The sequence below is a fragment of the Anabrus simplex genome, chromosome 1 (genome assembly GCF_040414725.1).
Source record: "Anabrus simplex isolate iqAnaSimp1 chromosome 1, ASM4041472v1, whole genome shotgun sequence".
In the NCBI taxonomy this organism is placed as follows: domain Eukaryota; kingdom Metazoa; phylum Arthropoda; class Insecta; order Orthoptera; family Tettigoniidae; genus Anabrus; species Anabrus simplex.
The window spans coordinates 1,554,428,759-1,554,451,061 of record NC_090265.1 but is presented as its reverse complement, the minus strand read 5'-3'; the positions used below and the strand labels follow the sequence as shown (position 1 = coordinate 1,554,451,061).

The 22,303-nt window shown below is 40.5% G+C and overlaps 1 protein-coding gene across 1 annotated transcript in view; it reads left to right on the top strand.

Moving 5' to 3' along the window:
* Window positions 1-22,303, top strand: part of LOC137498543 (repetitive organellar protein-like) — a 278,597-nt gene that overhangs the window by 34,452 nt on the left and 221,842 nt on the right. Inside the window, exon 2 of the mRNA XM_068226217.1 lies at window positions 20,059-20,193. Coding sequence (XP_068082318.1) covers window positions 20,059-20,193 — 135 coding nt within the window. The remainder of the gene's footprint in view (window positions 1-20,058; window positions 20,194-22,303) is intronic.

The following is a 22,303-nucleotide window of genomic DNA, read 5'->3' as shown; positions in this document are numbered from 1 at the left end:
CATCCATCCATCCATCCATCCATCCATCCATCCATCCATCCATCCATCCATCCATCCATCCATCCATCCATCCATCCATCCATCCATCCATCCATCCATCCATCCATCCATCCATCCATCCATCCATGTGCTCAGTCGATGTTTTTGGGAATTTAATTTGTCATTTCATTTTGTTCGATTAGGAGCCGATGACCTAGATGTTAAACAACAATCATCATCAAAAGCATGAAAACCAAATGGAAATATCTCATAGATTACTTCCAACGAGTGTGCAAGAAACCATATCTGGCAATGCTTGTAACTTCTGGCAATACATGTAATAAATATCATTTTTGGTCCGTATTGATGATATTAGATTGAAATAATAACAATAAGTTATTATTAGACCACCTAATCAATACAAAATCGTCTTGGATGATTTACATAAATTTGTTAGCTAATAGTGGGACATGTTTCGCCTTCCCTGAAGGCATCATCAGCCATAGTCTTAACCTTAAATTAAAAATAAGCGTCTAAATGACATGTAGTAATGAAATGAATTTTAAAATCTTGAAGAGATTTGAAGTAAAATAACATTAAAAATAACAATGATGGTTTGAAAATACAATGTGATGAGATACAATAGTGGAAGTATTAACAAAATTAACATTAGAAGGCTGCTAAAATAAGTACAATGGATAAAACAACAGATTGTTATACAACAAGTAGTAAGATTGCATAAAAGTAAAGTTGATAGTCATGGCGGTTATAATTAGACGATGGCGAAAAATCTTATATAATCAAAGTAAAGAGGAGAGAATAAAAGTCAAAGTTAGTCGAGAGATCCGAAGTTCTTCATGATCTTGAAGATAAAAGACGAAAGTCAGATGCATATGGTGAAGTTGTAGAACACGTTGAGGATATGAAGTTGATGAATAGAAGTAGACTGAGTAGACTCGTGGGAAATATCAAGGGGCTGAAATCTAGTAAAAGGCGGCTTCTCATGTCGACTGTCCAATCGATACTGCTATACGGAGGAAAGAAATGTAGTGATTACATTTTTATTTAATAGTAAATATAAATGGGACCGGTTTCGACCCTGGTCCAGGTCATCGTCAGCCGTAAAAACATGTAAAACAATGCATATGAAAAAGAAAAAGAAAAAGATTAAACTCTGGATCGGTATAAGATGAAACAGTACGTAATATTAAGAATGGTAGTATGGCACACGCAATGATAGGCGAAGTCTCACAATGTTTATGAATATTGGAGAACAGTCAAAAGGGTCAGTTTCCACACTCTGTCAGGCACAAAGTCACAACACTATCAAATAATATATGAAGATCATAAATAACTTGAAGTCGCAGACGAATAGATTTGTAGAAGCAAACCGCCAGCTCCCGGTGATCAGCGCGGCACATTCAAGGTCATGCGCTGCGGTCTCGAACGCCAAAGTAGAATGGAGAATATCCTGAAGGTCCAGTATTTGTCTCGGTTGCGGGAAGTTAAGTACATGTATATAGAAATATACAACGTAAATCAGTATAATTGAATGAGTACTTGTGCTCCTGCTAAGTTCTTGGAAAACAGTTGACTTGAAAAATCAATTGTAAAGAGAAAAAAATATAGTAAAAAGCGCAATATTGGAAAACAAATGAAAACTTATATGCACAGTGCGCTATTTTTTAAATTGAAAAAAATTTAGGTCATGATTGAAGTAGTCGAAGTTGGCGCAAGACAAGAGTTAAAATTTGAAAGAGGAGAACCGAAATGAAGGTCGATGGTTTTCTTTTTTTTTTTTTAATAGAGAAGGTAGAATAAATTAACAGAGGAAGAGTGATAGTGAAATAAGAGAAAGAATAAAAGAAATTGAAGTTAGATGGTATTGAGGAAGGATAAGATAGAGAAATGAAGGAGGGGTAGTTTAGGGTGGGTTAGGAGGGTGGGTTATTGGAGGTAGAAAATGTGGGTGGGAACTTTGTAAGGCATGGAAAATAGAATTCGGGTTTTGGAATTTGGAATTTTTGAGAAGAAGAATTAGGAAGTCAAAAAGGATATTGGGTTTTTCAGAAATGTCGTTTAAATTGAAATTAGGGTTGAAGTACTGGTCAAGGTGTATAAAGCAATTTTCAGTAATGTTTAAGAGGGGGCCTTTGTTAATGATTTTAAGTATATTCATGTCATTGTCAATACTGGTGAAACTATGCTTGGAGTCATGTATGTGCTGTCCTATGGCAGAGAATCTGTTGTATTTAATGGCGTTGACATGTTCAGAGTACCTGATATTGAAGTTGCGGCCAGTTTGTCCGACGTAGGAGGAATTGCAGTTGTTGCATTTGAATCTGTATACACCAGATTTAGAAAAGGCATTAGACTTATTTAGAGATTTAGAGTTGTGTAAGATATCAAGATTTCTATTGTTAGTTCTAAAAGAAATTTTCATGTTATGTTTTTTAAAAATATTAGTTATTTTATAAGCATCCTGAGTGAAAGTGAAGGTGGAAAAAGCAGTTGGTTTTATTGTGTCTTTAGATAAAGTGGCTTTTCATCTTTTTTATTCTTCATAGACTAGGGCTAGCAACTAGTCCGGTGTGCATATACTGCGGTGATATCAATGACGTATTGCATACTTTCTTTGTGTATGTTCATCGGCTGCCACAAAGAAGATGCTTAGAAGTTATGCAGGGAGAATTGACGCCAGAAGGGATCGTGTCAGTAATGCTATGAAGTCAAGAATCTTGGGACCAGGTGGCAGTCTATGTAGAAAATATTCTGCATCAGAAGAAGAAGGACCTGGATGATTATGACAGACAGTAAAGCAGAAGAAGAAAGATGAAGCACAAGATGCATTAAGCACGACATCCGTCCTGAAGTAATGCGAGCGGTTTCCGGGGCGGAGATCAACATCGTGGGAAAAGGGAGTGTGATTTTTAGTGGGTAAGAATCTCCACACACTTGTTGAGTGCGAACCCTCACAAGCGTCTTATGAAAGATTTCCCACACTCCCTTGAAAAAATAAAATAAAATAAAATAAAAAATATTATTATTATTGTTACCGTATTTTTGTGGTAGGTAGAGGTGAAAGAAGGTGCGGGTGTGAACGGGTCTCAAACTACGAAATTAAAGTTAATGTAAAATTTAACAAGGTTATATTTTCTTAGCAAAAAACAAGAAATAACAATAATGGCAGGTACAGAGTAGCAAAACCACTAATCGAGAATGTACAATTACAGGATTTGGGCTCCGAGAGCCAGACACACAATTCTGAGCAATTAGCCCAACTTTACGATATGCAGAATTCAACAAAGGTGCAGAAGACCCCAATGAAGCCCAGGAGCACTTGCTCCAAATTACACAGTAAAGCCTCCTCGAGGCATACAACACTCAGTTTTCAAAAAAGAGCCACTCGCTCTCAACTTTAAGCCTATCAAAGGCCACACCAAACTCCACCTTCAAGTTGTCCTCTAAGGACATATACACAGGGGTAACATACCCAACCTACTGAGGTCTATTAAGTGAGAAAAGGTTAATTACTTGACCTCTAAAATAACAATTGAGAGGAGGCGATCTGCACTCCTAATACACTTGTTTAAAACCCTAATCTGGCACTAGGCCGCTAATGCAAGGGCTAATCCCATACTAAAGCGGTGACTTAAGAAAGAAACAATTTACATTACTGTTACGGAATCGGTTGAGAAAAATAAGTTCACCTCAGATCAATATGAGTGGGAGATCGAGAGGGTTAAGCACTCTCTATCCCAATATGCGAGAGGGTTAAGCACTCTCTATCCCAATATGAAGTTTTGAAAGAGAATAGAGGCTAAGAGTCTTTACATTTTAGGGAAAGTTACATGGTAGAGACGCTTCGGACCCGCCCCGAGAGTTAAACTGCTGAGCTAGCAAGAAAAGAAGTTATTAAAAGGCCATTACCTTGGTGTTGAACTGCTCCCCGAAGAAAGAGGCGCTTCCCGCCCCCTGCTATGTACTTTACACACTGAAAGATGGTACTGAAGTGGCCTCGAGACCCGAAAATCAGCAGTTTATATACTCTCGCGGAAAGTTCGAGGCGTTTTTGGAATGAGAACACCCTCCCCCAAGGATTTTATTGGTTCACCAAGAAACCCCCTACACAATACGAAGAAGAAACATATTATTGGTTGAAAATTAATTCGAGAAATTCGGGATTGGCTAAATTCAAAACAAAGGGGAAAGAAAGGGTTAATATTGCCAACTTAAACAATGACTGAAAGAAATTTAGCAAAGAACAAACTTTTGAAATTAAATTTTCTCAACAAAAACAGTTCTTTCACTTCGCACTAGGGTGCACCATTGTAGTTCTTCAGTAGTGTCCTCTAGAAGAGAATGTTCACACTTCTTACTACAAGCAAAACAAAATACATCGAAAACAACACAGTTCAGAAACTTCAAAATTTCCAAGTAGTGGCATCTTCAGGGTAACTTGAAAATTAACACATAAGACAAAGTTCAGACTTCTCCCAGTAGGGGGGTTTCAACTGGCGCAAAGTTTAAATAAGCGGCGTGGAGGTGTACTGCCCGGTACAGACCTCCCCCCCCAAAAGTTCCTCCAAGGGGGTAACACGGAAGAACATACACTTTTGTTTGAAAACAAGGTCCAAGTTATGATGTTGCTATGGAGATTAATTGCAGAAGCATTTATCATACATACATACATACATACATACATACATTATCATTATAGACTGTTATGCCTTTCAGCGTTCAGTCTGCAAGCCTCTGTGAATTTACTAAACGTCGCCACAATCCTCGATTTGCAACTAGTGTTGTGGCCTCATTTAGTTCTATACCTCTTATCTTTAAATCGTTAGAAACCGAGTCTAACCATCGTCGTCTTGGTCTACCTCTACTTCTCTTACCCTCCATAGCAGAGTCCATTATTCTCCTAGGTAACCTATCCTCCTCCATTCGCCTCACATGACCCCACCACCGAAGCCGGTTTATGCGTACAGCTTCATCCATCGAGTTCATTCCTAGATTAGCCTTTATTTCTTCATTCCGAGTGCCCTCCTGCCATTGTTCCCACCTGTTTGTACCAGCAATCATTCTTGCTACTTTCATGTCTGTTACTTCTAACTTATGAATAAGATATCCTGAGTCCACCCAGCTTTCGCTCCCGTAAAGCAAAGTTGGTCTGAAAACAGACCGATGTAAAGATAGTTTCGTCTGGGAGCTGACTTCCTTCTTACAGAATACAGTCGATCGCAGCTGCGAGCTCACTGCATTAGCTTTACGGCACCTTGATTCAATCTCACTTACTATATTACCATCCTGGGAGAACACACAACCTAAATACTTGAAATTATCGACCTGTTCTAGCTTTGTATCACCAATCTGACATTCAATTCTGTTGAATTTCTTACCTACTGACATCAATTTAGTCTTCGAGAGGCTAATTTTCATACCATACTCATTGCAATTATTTTCAAGTTCCACGATATTAGACTGTAGGCTTTCGGCACAATCTGCCATTAAGACGAAGTCGTCAGCATAGGCCAGACTGCTTACTACACTTCCACCTAATTGAATCCCTCCCTGCCATTTTATACCTTTCAGCAGATGATCCATGTAAACTACAAACAGCAAAGGTGAAAGATTACAGCCTTGTCTAACCCCTGTAAGTACCCTGAACCAAGAATTCATTCTGCCATCAATTCTCACTGAAGCCCAATTGTCAACATAAATGCCTTTGATTGCTTTTAATAATCTGCCTTTAATTCCATAGTCCCCCAGTATGGCAAACATCTTTTCCCTCGGTACCCTGTCATATGCTTTCTCTAGATCTACGAAACATAAACACAACTGCCCATTCCTCTCGTAGCATTTTTCAATTACCTGGCGCATACTGAAAATCTGATCCTGACAGCCTCTCTGTGGTCTGAAACCACACTGGTTTTCATCCAACTTCCTTTCAACGACTGATCGCACCTTCCTTTCCAAGATGCCAGTGAATACTTTGCCTGGTATACTAATCAGTGAGATACCTCGATAGTTGTTGCAATCCTTCCTGTTCCCTTGCTTATAGATAGGGGCAATTACTGCTTTTGCCCAATCTGAAGGTACCTTACCAACACTCCACGCTAATTTTACTACTCTATGAAGCCATTTCATCCCTGCCTTCCCACTATACTTCACCATTTCAGGTCTAATTTCATCTATTCCTGCTGCTTTATGACAATGGAGTTTATTTACCATCCTTTCCACTTCCTCAAGCATAATTTCACCAACATCATTTTCCTCCTCCCCTTGAGCTTCGCTGTTCACAACACCACCAGGATGATTTCCTTTTACATTGAGAAGATGTTCAAAATATTCCCTCCACCTCTCCAGTGATTCCCTGGGATCTATTATGAGTTCACCTGAATTGCTCAAAACACTGTTCATTTCCTTTTTCCCTCCCTTCCTAAGATTCTTTATTACTGTCCAGAAAGGTTTCCCTGCTGCTTGACCTAGTCTTTCCAGGTTATTACCAAAATCTTCCCATGACTTCTTTTTGGATTCAACAATTATTTGTTTCGCTCTGTTTCTTTCATCTACATACAACTCCCTATCTGCCTCGGCCCTTGTTTGGAGCCATTTCTTATAAGCGTTCTTTTTACGTTTACAAGCTGCTCTCACTTCATCATTCCACCAGGATGTTCGCCTTTTCCCGTCTTTACACACAGTTGTTCCAAGGCATTCCCTGGCTGTTTCTACTACAGCATCCCTATATGCCACCCATTCACTTTCTATATCCTGAACCTGCTTAATGTCTACTGTTCGAAACTTCTCACTAATCATATCCATGTACTTCCGTCTAATTTCCTCGTCCTGGAGATTTTCTACCCTTATTCGTTTGCAGACAGATTTCACTTTCTCTACCTTAGGCCTAGAGATACTTAGTTCACTACAGATCAGATAGTGGTCTGTATCATCGAAAAATCCCCGGAAAACTCGTACATTCCTAACGGATTTCCTGAATTCAAAGTCTGTTAAGATATAGTCTATTATGGATCTGGTACCCCTAGCCTCCCACCCGTAGCGGTGAATAGCCTTATGCTTGAAGAATGTATTTGTAACAGCTAAACCCATACTAGCACAGAAGTCCAGTAAACGCTTCCCATTCCCATTAGCTTCCATATCTTCCCCACATTTACCAATCACCCTTTCGTATCCTTCAGTTCTATTCCCAACTCTCGCATTGAAATCGCCCATTAGCACTATTCTATCCTTGCTGTTTACCCTGACTACGATGTCACTCAATGCTTCATAAAACTTGTCAACTTCATCCTCATCTGCACCCTCACATGGTGAATACACGGACACAATTCTAGTCCTAATTCCTCCAACTGACAAATCTACCCACATCATTCGCTCATTTACGTGCCTAACAGAAACTATGTTCCATGCAATGGTATTCCTGATAAAGAGCCCTACCCCACACTCTGCCCTTCCCTTTCTAACACCTGTCAAGTACACTTTATAATCTCCTATCTCTTCCTCGTTATCTCCCCTTACCCGAATATCACTTACTCCTAGCACATCCAGATGCATCCTCTTTGCTGACTCAGCCAGTTCTACTTTCTTTCTTCCATAAGCCCCATTAATATTGATAGCTCCCCATCGAATTCCATTTCGTTCGCCAAGTTGTTTCCAAGGAGTCCCTCGCCTGTCAAATGGGAGTGGGACTCCATTACTCCCATAGGTCCGAGGCTTGCTTAAAGTGTTCTGAGCTCGGTTAATTCATGAAGCAGGATGCTGCCCTACTTGCACATAGTCCAAGTGAGGATCTCTCCTCTAACGGGTTATGGACCACCGGTGGATTGTATAGTCCTAGCCGCCTGAGCACAAGGAGGACCACGACTCAGAATATGTCCGAGATGCCCACTCCCATTCCATAGCAACTGGTATCCCGACTCTCAGGACCACTTACTAGGCCACTCAGCCGTTGCCCATGGTTCACGAACTAGGACGTGACTACAGTAACCCACAAACATGAACCATAGCATTTATCAAAATAGTGAAAATTTGATTTGATCCGGTTTCAAAAATTCTCGTAGTAACTGCTGAAGTAATGTCTTTATGTCTGTAGAAGTTGAATTCAGAAGAAAAACTTTTAATACTTGAAAGTGAAGAAAAATTTTCAAAGTCCACCAAATATTGCTGTTGAATTCCCAAGTGTAGTAATTGCTGATAGTAAATGTCCATGTAGTTGATTAAATATTTCGATGTTGATTAAGTTGGATGGCCAGACCGGCCGTTGCAGCTTGCGTCCAAAGGCGGCCGCTCGGACCCCTCAATTACCCTGAGATACCGCTCGCCCGCACTATGAGGGGAGCAGTGGTGTTGAAGCACGCCGCGCCCGCGGTGAACATATACAGGCTGCGGGCAAGTAGCAGGTCGTGCGCCGCACATCAGCCTTGGCCGGGAGGAGGGCTCCGGCTCGCCGTACACCTGTCGTCCTCGCTGGAGTAGAGGGGGCCCTTCCTCTATCCCAGTAGCGGTACGGAGCCGCGCGGCTGCGGGGGCACTGAAACATTAAAGCTAGGCGGCAGAATTTTGTTAGACCATCATCTTTTTTTGAGGGCACAAGCTTTGTGGAGAGGTTGAGGGGCCAGCAGCGTGCAGATATCCATGGCATTTTATATAAGCAAGCCACTGTGTGTAGTGGAGCAGGAGACGGGAGCGTGGTAATGGCCGTGGCAACGACAGGATGGCAGTTTAACGGTTCAGGGAAGGTTTTACAAAAATGCTTACATATAAAACAAAATATTATAGAAGGGGCAGAAAGCCTTAAACGTGAAAACCTCGAAAAAAAAATATAACCTTCATATTTCTTTCAAAATAATATGAAGCAAGTTAACACAGAAATTACACCGGTTTCACCTGTGACAGGTGAACCCTAAATATCCTCTCGGTGGCTGGATTACTTAATAACAACGTAACCGGCGTAAGGAAATCGAGAATGATACATGGCCCATGAAATCTGGGGGCAAGCTTGCCCGCGGGAACAAAGTTCTTGACCATCACCTGGTCACCTACCTTCAAATTGGTGGGTCTCCGTCCACGATCATATCTTTCCCTAACCTTTTCATGAGACACTTTAAGATTGGCTTTAGCCTTCTTCCAAAGATCTTTAATATTGTCCGGGTCTATTGTCTCGGGTAGAATGTCACTCAGAGACCAGAGGTTAGAGAGCGGCGTGTTGGGGACAAACTTGAACATCAAAGACGCTGGAGTAAATTTATGCGATTCATGAACCGCCGAATTCAAAGCAAAAGCTAACCAATGCAGGGACGTGTCCCATCTAGAATGATCTTCATGATGATAGGCAATAAGCGCGACCTGAGATTACGATTAACCCGTTCAGCCAGAGATGGTTGAGGGTAATAAGCAGAAGTCGTCACATGAGATATGGATAGGTCAAAGCAGAATTTACGAAATAAATTAGATGTGAAAGCCTTAGCATTATCAGATACAATATATTGACACGGACCAAAAGAAGCAAAGATAGAATTTAGACAAGTAATGGTGGACTGAGCGGTAGCCAGCTTAGTCGGAAATGACCAGGAAAATCTTGTAAAACCATCTACGCATACAAAGATGAACTTGTTGGCATTTCCCTTCGACTGGGGGAAGGGTCCTACATAATCAATATACAGGCGTTCCATGGGGCGTGACGCTTGATGAGAAGACAAAAGGCCTACCTTGGTGGACATGGTTGGTTTACTAAGCAAACAGGATTTACAAGCCTTTACTAGTTCACGGATTTCACCGTCCATACCCTTCCAGATGAACATTTCACGAATCTTCTCACGAGTTTTAAAGATGCCTAGATGCCCTCCTAATGGGGTCTCATGATAATACTTGAAGATCATAGGTACAAGAACAGCTGGAACGACAACTTTCATCATCTTATCATGCCTCGATGGGCAACATAAAACACCATTCCTCAAAACATAAGGGACGACATGTTCCCCAGAAGAAAGGGTTTCCATTATCGGAGCCAGCATCGGATCTTCACGTTGGTATTTCTCGATATCCCTAAAGAGCATGGGAGCATCTGTTAAGATGGCATTAACATCAGATAGGATGGACTCGGGAAGAGATGAACTATCGAACGGTTCATGGTTCTCAACGTCGTTGGAAAACATACGGCTGAGTCCATCAGCGACAACATTTTCGGTACCTCTGATATGCCTGACATCGAATTGGAAGGCAGAGATTCGGATGGCCCAACGGGCTATACGACCAGTACGACGCGGCCTACCTAAGACCCAGCTTAAGGCTTGATTATCCGTCTCCAGGTCAAATTTGACATGTTCCAGATAGAGACGGAACTTTTCTAAGGCAAATAAGACTGCCAAACCTTCGAGCTCATATATGGAGTACTTTGCTTCTTGAGCCGATAGAGTCCTAGATGCATAGGCGATGGGTCGCCTCCCTAGTTCAGTCTCTTGAAGAAGTACTGCAGCTACTGCTGACGACGACGCGTCAGTTTGGACGATGAATTTATTTGAGAAATCAGGCATAGCAAGGACAGGGGCATTACAGAGAGCTAATTTAAGATCTTCAAAAGCGGCTTGTTGAGAAGGTCCCCACTCGAATTTGATGCCTTTCCTACGAAGAAGGTTTAAGGGCGCCGCTCTATTAGCAAAGTTAGGAATAAACTTCCTGAAGAAATTCACCATACCAATGAACCTGGCGATACCTTTAATGTCCTTGGGAGGTTTAAAATCACGGATGGCCTGTGTTCTAGAATGATCGACGGCAACACCATCAGGTGACACAATATGCCCTAGGAATGACATAGAGGGCTTAGCAAAGGCAACCTTGGACAACTTGACAGTTAACCCAGCCTTACGAAGGCGATTGAGAACTTCTCGCAGATGATCTAGATGTTCTTCAAAGGTCTCCGAAAATATGACGACATCATCCAAGTAGTGATACAAGTACTCAAATTTGATGTCGGAGAAGACCCTATCTAGCAGCCTAGTGAGTACAGCTGCTCCCGTGGGGAGCCCGAAAGGCACGCGGTTGTATTCATACAAATTCCAATCCGTGGCAAACGCTGTAAGATGTTTAGACTCTTCAGCCAGGGGAATTTGATTGTAGGCCTGATTCAAATCCAAGATGGTGAAGAACTTGGCCTTACGGAACCATGAAAAACAAGAATGAAGATCGGGAAGGGGCACAGATTGTAACATCACCTTCCGATTGAGAGCCCTATAATCAATGACAGGCCTGAAGCCCCCTTGGGGTTTCGGGACTAGAAAAATAGGCGAAGAATACGCCGACTTAGAGGGCCTAATAATACCATCCTTCAACATCTGATCGATGATTTCTTTCAGAGCCTTCATTTTAGGTGGAGATAGCCTATAAGGTGGAAAACGGACAGGAATCGAATCCGTGACCTCAATTTTGTATTCGATAAGGTCAGTAACACCAAGAGTATCAGAGAACACCTCTGGAAACGACTGACACAACTTACGAATACTATCAGCCTGCTCCTCAGGTAGATGTCTAAGGTTTAACAACATCTCATCCTGGGTAGGCGAAATAGATGAACATGACGCAGAATTACATTTTAATAAGGGGATTTTACAATTGGAAGCAAATTTGAATGTGCACGACTTACTCTGAAGATCGAGCACAAGACCCGTGTGAGAAATAAAGTCGGCTCCCAATATGATGGGGCAAGACAAGTGCTTAGCCACAAACAATTTGATTTTCCATGTAAATTTAAAAATACGAATTTTGACATTTACAGAACCGAGAATTTCTAATGGAGATGAATTAGCCGAAACATATTGAACAGGAGATGAACCATAGTTAGGTAGTTTACAAACCGATTTCAATTTTGAATACCATTGATCCGAAATAATTGAACAAACACTGCCTGAATTTAATAGAGCTGTTATAGGCTCATTATTTAAGTCAATTTTAAGAAAAGGAACAGGTGCGGGGGTATCCGCCGCAATCCTAAGACACACTTTGGGGCATTCAAATGATGGATTTGCAGATTGAACGTTCCCTGAATTTTCGACCTGTTTACCAGGGGCTGAGCCTCGGGAAGAGGGATTAGTCGACTCAGCCGAGGCCGCTAGTCACTTATTATTAGTGACATTGGTGGAAGTTGCACCAGAAGTTGAGCAGGAGGGGGTGCTATTTGAATTTGGGCAATTTTTGGCGATATATGAGAAAGCCCCACATTTAAAGCAGCCTTGTGATGAGCCAGCTCCATTATTTGCCCTACTAGATTTGATCAATGGACACTTGTTCCGAAGATGGTCAGGCGACCCGCAAGCGTAACATTTACGAGGCGTGACTGATCGGCGAGGTGGAGGCCGAGTATTACTAAAAGAAGGCGGGGGTTCTTTCGCGACACGCAAGGAATCGGCGTATCTAACTCCTTCCGCTGAGACGGCCAATGCTTCAAGTTCAGAGAAGGTTTGCGGGCACGCCGCGAAACACAAATATGACCTATAGGATGGTGAAATTCCTTCTACAATAGCCTGTACAATCTGATCTTCAGGAAAATGAAGAGGAAAAACCCTAGTATAAAACTTAATGTCTTGTATGAAATCAGCCAGATTTTCATCCAATCTCTGTACTCGATAATAGTACTTCTGAATCAGAGATGACCTCGCGCGAGCAGGAATAAAATTTGCAAGCAAGTGTGCGTGAAAATCTTCAATAGATGACTGTTCAGCTATGGCTCTTACTATTTTGTCTGAAAGAATACCTATTGCATAGGGATAGATGATTTGCAAAATCTGACATGGAGAAAGAGAAAAAACAAGGGCATGATCCTGAAATTCAACTAAAAACCTTAAGAAAGAAATAACTTCATTGGTAGTGTTAACCGAAAACTTCGAGATACCTCTGAGCAACTTTGCCAATGGATGAGGCAAGCTGCTGAACCCAGGTGACATAGTAGGTAAAGGTTTCAGTGGCAAAGAAGTTAATTCAGAACGTACATTATTCAACGATGCACGGCGTTCAGACTTGTTGTCCAATGGGGCAGAGATCGTTTGAGCTCCAACGGTTATCCTATTAACTTCTCCCTTAGGAGGCTCTTCCTCGCTACCTACATTCACCGTAGCGGGTAGATCAGTTTTGGGAGGAACTTCCCCAGTTAACAATTGAGTGACCTTACTAGATAATTCAGAAATATTTTCAAGCACCGTACTAGCTTCCTTCCTCTGAACGTCATTCAACTTTAGAGACAACAGATCGTTAACTCTATTTGAAAAATGAAATAGCCTGGCTTGCACACACTTAATTTGATTAGGAGAAGGATCATTTTCGTCAAAAAAACTAACTACAGATGCTAGCCCAGTAATATTCTCGATGATCGTGGAAAGAGAGTCGTCAATTTCTTTGTCTCCCAAAGTGGGGATGGAAATGGGCAAATCAAGGGACTCTCTAAGCTTGTTTGTGTCTACTGCAACCGTGCCTCCAGACTGCACATTTCTAATAGTTAATTCATAGATCAACTCCTCCTTGCGCAAATAGTTAAGATGGAGAACATTGCGAGGGCCGGGCATGATGACAAAACAATTTTGAAACAGAAAAAAAATCAAAAAATTCCAGCAACAGAGAAAATTGTTAGAGTTCGAATCAAAACAAAGTTTAGCCGTCAAAAGGGGCTAAATTGAGACCCATTCAACCACGCTCTGCTACCACTTGTTACCGTATTTTTGTGGTAGGTAGAGGTGAAAGAAGGTGCGGGTGTGAACGGGTCTCAAACTACGAAATTAAAGTTAATGTAAAATTTAACAAGGTTATATTTTCTTAGCAAAAAACAAGAAATAACAATAATGGCAGGTACAGAGTAGCAAAACCACTAATCGAGAATGTACAATTACAGGATTTGGGCTCCGAGAGCCAGACACACAATTCTGAGCAATTAGCCCAACTTTACGATATGCAGAATTCAACAAAGGTGCAGAAGACCCCAATCAAGCCCAGGAGCACTTGCTCCAAATTACACAGTAAAGCCTCCTCGAGGCATACAACACTCAGTTTTCAAAAAAGAGCCACTCGCTCTCAACTTTAAGCCTATCAAAGGCCACACCAAACTCCACCTTCAAGTTGTCCTCTAAGGACATATACACAGGGGTAACATACCCAACCTACTGAGGTCTATTAAGTGAGAAAAGGTTAATTACTTGACCTCTAAAATAACAATTGAGAGGAGGCGATCTGCACTCCTAATACACTTGTTTAAAACCCTAATCTGGCACTAGGCCGCTAATGCAAGGGCTAATCCCATACTAAAGCGGTGACTTAAGAAAGAAACAATTTACATTACTGTTACGGAATCGGTTGAGAAAAATAAGTTCACCTCAGATCAATATGAGTAGGAGATCGAGAGGGTTAAGCACTCTCTATCCCAATATGAAGTTTTGAAAGAGAATAGAGGCTAAGAGTCTTTACATTTTAGGGAAAGTTACATGGTAGAGACGCTTCGGACCCGCCCCGAGAGTTAAACTGCTGAGCTAGCAAGAAAAGAAGTTATTAAAAGGCCATTACCTTGGTGTTGAACTGCTCCCCGAAGAAAGAGGCGCTTCCCGCCCCCTGCTATGTACTTTACACACTGAAAGATGGTACTGAAGTGGCCTCGAGACCCGAAAATCAGCAGTTTATATACTCTCGCGGAAAGTTCGAGGCGTTTTTGGAATGAGAACACCCTCCCCCAAGGATTTTATTGGTTCACCAAGAAACCCCCTACACAATACGAAGAAGAAACATATTATTGGTTGAAAATTAATTCGAGAAATTCGGGATTGGCTAAATTCAAAACAAAGGGGAAAGAAAGGGTTAATATTGCCAACTTAAACAATGACTGAAAGAAATTTAGCAAAGAACAAACTTTTGAAATTAAATTTTCTCAACAAAAACAGTTCTTTCACTTCACACTAGGGTGCACCGTTGTAGTTCTTCAGTAGTGTCCTCTAGAAGAGAATGTTCACACTTCTTACTACAAGCAAAACAAAATACATCGAAAACAACACAGTTCAGAAACTTCAAAATTTCCAAGTAGTGGCATCTTCAGGGTAACTTGAAAATTAACACATAAGACAAAGTTCAGACTTCTCCCAGTAGGGGAGTTTCAACTGGCGCAAAGTTTAAATAAGCGGCGTGGAGGTGTACCGCCTGGTACAATTATTATTATTATTATTATTATTATTATTATTATTATTATTATTATTATTATTATTATTGAATGAGAGATCCTTCCACATTCTTGACCAACATGTTTCAACTTCAACTTCACCTTTGCTTGCACTACAGTTACTTTATACTGCAGTAATATGTAATCAGGTTTGAACGCATGAATGTTGGCTATCATAACAACTGTACGCTTGGCTAAACTCGCACAATCAACTCACATGACTGCTCCACAGACTGAACTACTCGGCACACATCACTTGACACGCCAATACAACCCAACACCAACTCTGTTGTTTGAGGTGAGCCTGCTTTGATATCCCTGGTGATGAAGTTCTAGCGTCTTCTGGAAGCGGCCAGAATATGAGTGTTCTAGTTTCACATTCCAGAAAATTCACGGAGACACCAGATGAACGAGACAATATAGGCAAAGATTTTCATGTGCCTGCAGGATGGCTGGTAGCTCCCCAGACTGAATCACTCATCCCTTCCAGGAGATATCAAAGGGTACTTCATGAGGGCTGACAGTCACATTATCATGTAACAATATGAAAATTGTATGCATGCATACATGTTCATATCATTTCTTGTATCCATGCTAGAGGTGGACCCATGGGGTAATAGCTCATTTCAAGTATTCAGTTTTCCACAATAAACCAACCTTTTGCTCTGATATTCTGTTCACTTAATTCAACATTACAACTATCTATATAAAGTTTCATGCGATTCCGACAGCTCCTTCTTGCTGTGTGATCTCAGTATTATACTTGAAAAAGAAACACTTTAAAGTACAATACTGAATAATGCTGCCATATATTTTCTTTCTTCAGGCAGTTTATAAATTTATTAATCAAAATTAGTTTTGGTAGACTGAAGAACCTAACAGTTATAAATTAATTGAGTTGAAACCAAAACGAGATGGCTTCAGATATTACAAAAAAATATAATCTTTCTTTGACAATGCGTGTACTTAGGCGAGTTATTAATTACTATGGAGAGAACAATCCTATTAAGTCTGCTGGCACTAGCATCGGATGTGACTGACTTTGCCTCCTTTTGTTATCAGTGGTTCTTCAGTCCTTCTTGGCTTTGGAAGTAATTTACTGCCATCCTTATAAATTATAACCTAAAGAGTATTTTCTTCTAATGAGGGCTAATAAATACAGGTCATGTTTTAGTGCTAGCCATTATGGAGAAATAGGTCTGAAAAGAATGAAAAGGGAAATGTCCTTCTTAGGAATATTCCAAAAATTAAAACACTGTTTCCCTCTAGATCTAAGAAATTAATGTGGAAAGTACTTACATACACATCTGCTACCAATGGTGATGGTAAAATTAGTGTCTTGCTAGGAAATGTGTAAAAATCAATTTGATTAGTGATACCATCGAGCCATGTTTCTCAAATAACGATAAGAGTTTGGCGGACATCAATTGTGTTAATACTGATGTTCATGGTGGTAAAGTAAGTCCAATGGAGTGACAAATCATTGGTGATATTATGGAAAATGCTAGTAGCTGTGATGTCAGTACTTTTAAAAGTGATCCTGAGCCTAGGGCAGAAAATTAGGATGACAAGTGAAGACTAGGTCTAGTTGTAATTTCAGAGAACCATGTCAAAATTCTGTTCTTTGGCAGACACCTATTGAAGATGTTATCTGTGATTACATTGCAGCAGAAGGATTCCATCAAAATGGTGATTTAAATAACTGTATGTGACAGTAGTTGGATAAAGTTAGATATGTTTCTGCAGCTTTTTGAATGGGAATCTTCAGACAGGCTTAATAATTTTGCCCTGATTCACATTAAGGAAGCATCTTTAAACAACATAGATTGCAAGGGAATAACAAACTCTTTTGCCAATCACTATTATAGAAGGAAGTTTTGTCTCTGACCTTCCTCTCTGATGGCGGCCATGATTTTGTCGGGATCTTGCAATCCTTTAGTTCCAGTTTTTGGAATTGTCTCTTTCTGACCATGTTCAGGCATTCAGAGATGTCTGTACTAATGGTGCTGCAGTATCTGAGTGTGAGGTCAAGGGAGAGAGAAATTTAGGCCTGTACATGACCTTACACAGATGGTAAGCTCTCTCCATCTTGGTGTACCTGTTGTTCATGGCCAAGTCCTCACTGATGTTTGGGGTTATCCATTCTCCGAGGTATTTGAAGGAGTTAGTTCTTTATATTACTGTGTCCCCCAGTGGGATCAAGTTGGATGCATCTCTGATGGTGATGATGAACTTAGTTTTTCTTCTTCTTCTTCTTGAGTTATCATTGACCACCAGAAGGGCAGGGCGAGCTCCCTAGAGAGTTATGCTCTCTCTTGGGCCGGGAGAAGTGAAGACAATATTTCGGTGTTATAGATGAATGGGGCTATGGTGTTAGGAATGGTAGGGGATTTGTGAGAGAGGATGCATAAAAAATGAGTGGGGTTATACAAGAGTGCCAGGGTGCAGTTGATTGGGGAGGAGTGTAATGGCGATCTGGTTTAACAAAGTAGTGAAAAGTCTGAGAAAGAAGGAACAAATGGAGATAGGAGGTGGGCAAACAGAATATCAATATTGTGGAGGAGGGGCTGGCCGGGTGCGATGTCGTGTGGGTCTAAGAGATGTTCGAGGAGGGGAGCATCAGGGTTCAACTTGATGTCGATGCCTGAAGAGATATACTCCGTTGATGAGAAGATGGCGGACGTCTGCTTCTGTAGATACCGAGATGGAAGGGTCGAAACCTCAGATGACGCAGCTATACATGCTTGGGTGAAATGGAGTGGGCGCTGGTGTCGATGGTAGAGGTGCGTCAGCAGTCATAACTGGTGAGGAAGGTGCATCTTGAAGTGACTGTTGTTGAAGATAACTGGGCGTCGAAGGTAGAGATGCATTGGCAGTTGTAACTGATGGTGTGCCAAGTTCGTCTTGAAGCAGTTGAAGATGACTGGGGTGGTCCGGTGGCATTAGGAGAAAAGAGGACACGATCAGAGAAGGATGAGAAGACAAGAGACAGAAGGACAGATGCGGACAAAGGTTATGGTGGTAGCGGTGGTGATCATTTTGGTAGGAAACAAAGGATCGTAAATGGGGAGGCCAACTGCCAGTGCGGAGTCAGCCTATATGCTTGCTTGAAGTCAGTGGGAGTTGTAGTTAAAGATGATTAGCCACCCAGCCAAGCAAAAAATAACAGAAGTTGCGGAGATAAATGCCCAATAACAGCGAGGTCGATAAAAGACAAACTTTGTATTGTTAATGGCAATTCTCAGTCCTACTTTAGCTGCTATTTGATTGAGGAAGAAGAGTTTGTGTGTAGCTTCTTCCACACTGGGTGCAAGGAATGTGAGGTCATCTGCAAAGGCCAGGCAATTGACTGTCAGGTTGTCCTTTCTGTAACTTATTTTCAATCACGAATGATTTCTCCAGTTGGCAGTTGAAGTGGATTTGAAATAAGCTATTCTCCTGTCTAACACCTGTTCTGATCTCGAAGCTCCTTGATGGCTCCTCTCTGAATTTGACTTTTGCTGTGGTGTTGGTCAGAGTTGTTTTCACAAGGTTTAAGGTCTTGTTGTTTAGTGCCTATTCAGTGAGTATGTGAGAGAAAGACTGGCCATCTACCTTGTCTTAGGCCTTTTGGAAGTTGACAAACATTGCTACATAGGATGGGCAACTTAGGTTCAATGATAAATCAGTCATCAAAAATCTGCATTTAGAGCTATCACCCAGGTAGCAGATTCCCTGTAAATTGTTTACCTAGATTTTTCTTAAACATCTCAAAGAACTTGGAAACTTATTGAATATTTCCCTTGATAATGTATTCCAATAATTTACTCCTTGTCCTGTAAATAAATATTTGCCTCAATATGTCCTCTTGAATTCTAACTTTATCTACATATTATCTTTTCTACTTTTAGAAGATCCGCTCAAGCTTATTTGTCTACTGATGTAATTCTACGTCATCTCTCCACTGACAGCTCGAAATATAGCACATAATTGTTAAAGATTTTTTCAGGTAAAATATCACCTTTACAATACTTAAAATTATTTTATTCCCTTTTAGAACAGCATCAAACGGACATGTTTCATATCTCTGTAGGAGATACCTTCAACTAAAGAGAAAAAACAGTAGATATATCGATGAATTTAAAAAAAAAACTCTTTAAAACTATTTCTTAAATAACTTGCCTAATTTTGAGTTATAAACTAAGAACTCAAGTCAAATGGAACAGTTACAGATATACACTTCAAGTGACCTGCCTACATTAAAATCAAAAAAGTATTTTTTCAAATATTTTAACAGACATAATGTTGTATCATCAGAAAAGATCGTAAAGTTAAAATGAGACTACAAGGTATAAAATTGGTTACATTGTCATTCATTGATAGTTCCTTTTAGACCCTGTAAATGCTCATTAAAAATACTGAATGACAGTCCAACACTTAGCAGATGAGCTATTACTCTTGATGTTCAAATACTGATTTTGAAGTCAGGCTTAATTCAGGTAGAACTTCTCTCAATGAGTGATTCAACAATTACAGTGCATGGATAGCAGCACACACAGTCTAACCTTTCCATCTCTCTATAAATATGACACTACTGAAAACAACTGTTTGAACTTCCTCACTTAACAAAGTTGTCTGATCAAGCAGTCATCGTTACAAATTAATCCAAATATCCCTGCTGAAATGCTGAGAAGAGAGGTATAACACACTTATATAACAGGGTAAAAATTGTTTCAGAAATGAAACAGTTCTTAGTCATACACAGTATCATAATCTGTAATATAATGGGGGTGGTCTATATTGCTATAGCCTTTGGTCAGTAGATCATAGGTTTACTAGGTCTTCAGTAGGTCCTGCCATGGTGCATTTTCTTTCTTTAACCTTGTGAATTGCATTTCTTTCAGGACGGAAATTAATACGAGATGGAATATAATGAAAATTGGTGAGATTGATGATATTTACAATCCTATGCGAGAAGTATTATGCCAACGGGAAGCGAAGGATCGAGGAGACTGCTGGAAAGACTTGAAGAGTTGGAGGTATGTAGCCTGCCTTATCTTAATTTCATTTTACTGTATATTATGAATATAAAGCTTTCCTCCATTAGTCTTCTTCTTCTTCTCTGTTGTTATCCATTTTCCTGTAGTACCTCCCTTTACTTCATCACAACCTTCTTCCTCTCTTTCCCAGCACTTTTTCTTCAAAAATATTTGTGAAGAACCTCTCATGTCTCAGTAGGTGGCCTACAAGTTTTCCATCTTTTAACTGAGTATTTTTTCTCATTCACATCTTCTAAAACTTGACTTGATATCCTACTAGTCCAGCTCATTCTAGTGATCCTCTTTCAAATCCTAATTTCCACTGCCTCTAATAAAGTGGTTTCCTTTTGCCCAACTGTCCACCTTTCACACTCGTATAACATCACAATATTCATGAAGAACTTTTCAGAAGGATTCTTTATCTTACTGCCTATGTGCCTGCTAGTCAAAATACCTTTCTTAGTTAGGAAGGTTTGTTTAGCAAATTCTGTCCTTTTTTAATTTCAGAAGTATACTTGTTATCAGTGAAGCCTCCGTGGCTCAGACGGCAGCGCGTCGGCCTCTCACTGCTGGATACCGTGGTTCAAATCCCGGTCACTCCATGTGAGACTTTTGCTTGACAAAGCGGAGGTGGGACAGGTTTTTCTCTGGGTACTCCAGTTTTCCCTGTCATCTTTCATTCCAGCAACACTCTCCATTATCATTTCATAGCATCTATCATTCATTAATAATCACTTTGGGAGTGGCGACCCCATCGTACTAACAGCCTATATCTGCTTCATTCATTACATCCTTGACCCGGTCAGTGACTGGAAAATAGGTTGTAGGTTTTCATTTTCACTTGTTATCAGTGTTCTAAGTAACAGATATGTTACTTGTTTGACATCTATAAACTTTCTGGTTTGACAACTAATCTATAGTGCTTGAATTTGGCTAGATAAGTCAAGTCTCCTTAGGATTCTCTGAGGACAGGAAGAAAAGCAGGCCTCCCTCAATGTACAGGATACAGTAGGTGAAAAAGAGGGATGGGAGGGAAAGGGGGTAATTGTAGAAGCCAGGTGGTATAATGTTTAACCCCTCAGCAGCAACCTCTATACATGGTATAGACCCATACATGGTTTCACATACTCGGCTATAGTGTGAAGAGTTTTGGAGTTATGGATATGCAAATTGTTTTGTTTCCAAGAAGACATTTTTGGGTTTATCAGTGTTGTAAATAAGAATTGAAGATCATTAAAATGTATTTGTTTTTGCAAGGATAAATATTTGTCAAGTAAGGGGGGCACTAACCTCTACTTTTTCTAAAGTCTGTTTGCTTCATTCTTTCCCACAGAATAAAATAAAGAAATGATGTTCTGAGAAGTTTGTCTTTTTGCGTGATATTCTTTGCTCTATTTTTACATTGAGAGTGCAGTTTATTTATTATATTTGTCTTTATTTCTCGGCTTGTAATATTTTCATAACTCTACACGAGCGCTCTGTGTAGGCATGAGTTAGTGCTGCTTTCTGTCATACGATACGAGAACCAGTTGTTCATGGTATATATCTAGTTTGAAAGACGATGTCTCGACCTTTTATCTGAAATATGTATTGAGTTGGTTTGTTTCATCATAAATGTTATTCCCCTCATTCAGTTTTGTCCTGCTGCTTTTGGTCTCGCTGCAGCTTCATCAGTCCGTATGACGTACCGTGCTCAATGGCTAGCCCCAGCCATGGTTTGACTGACAGTAACATGCTTGAAATATTGTATAATTCAGATGAAAGTTTAGTCGGAAGTAGTAGTGGCAGTATGAGTAGCGGTGATAATGATATAGATGATGTGGCTGTGGCGGATACAGTGGTATATGATGAGAGTGACGATGACGAGGAACCAGTACTTGGAAATTTCTCCTAGGAGACTATGGATTATTATATAGGTCAAAGGGAAGTTTTCAACAGTGAATTCGGATTCCTAAATTCTCTAATAATGTTCAGAGAAGTCACAGGGACAAATTTTGAGCAGTTATCTTATCGGGTTCAGCTGGAGGAAGGTTTGTTCACAAAATATGCTCGCTCGGCCGGGAACAAAATATTGAAGGCCGGCACGCATCAGATAATACAGTTCCAAGGT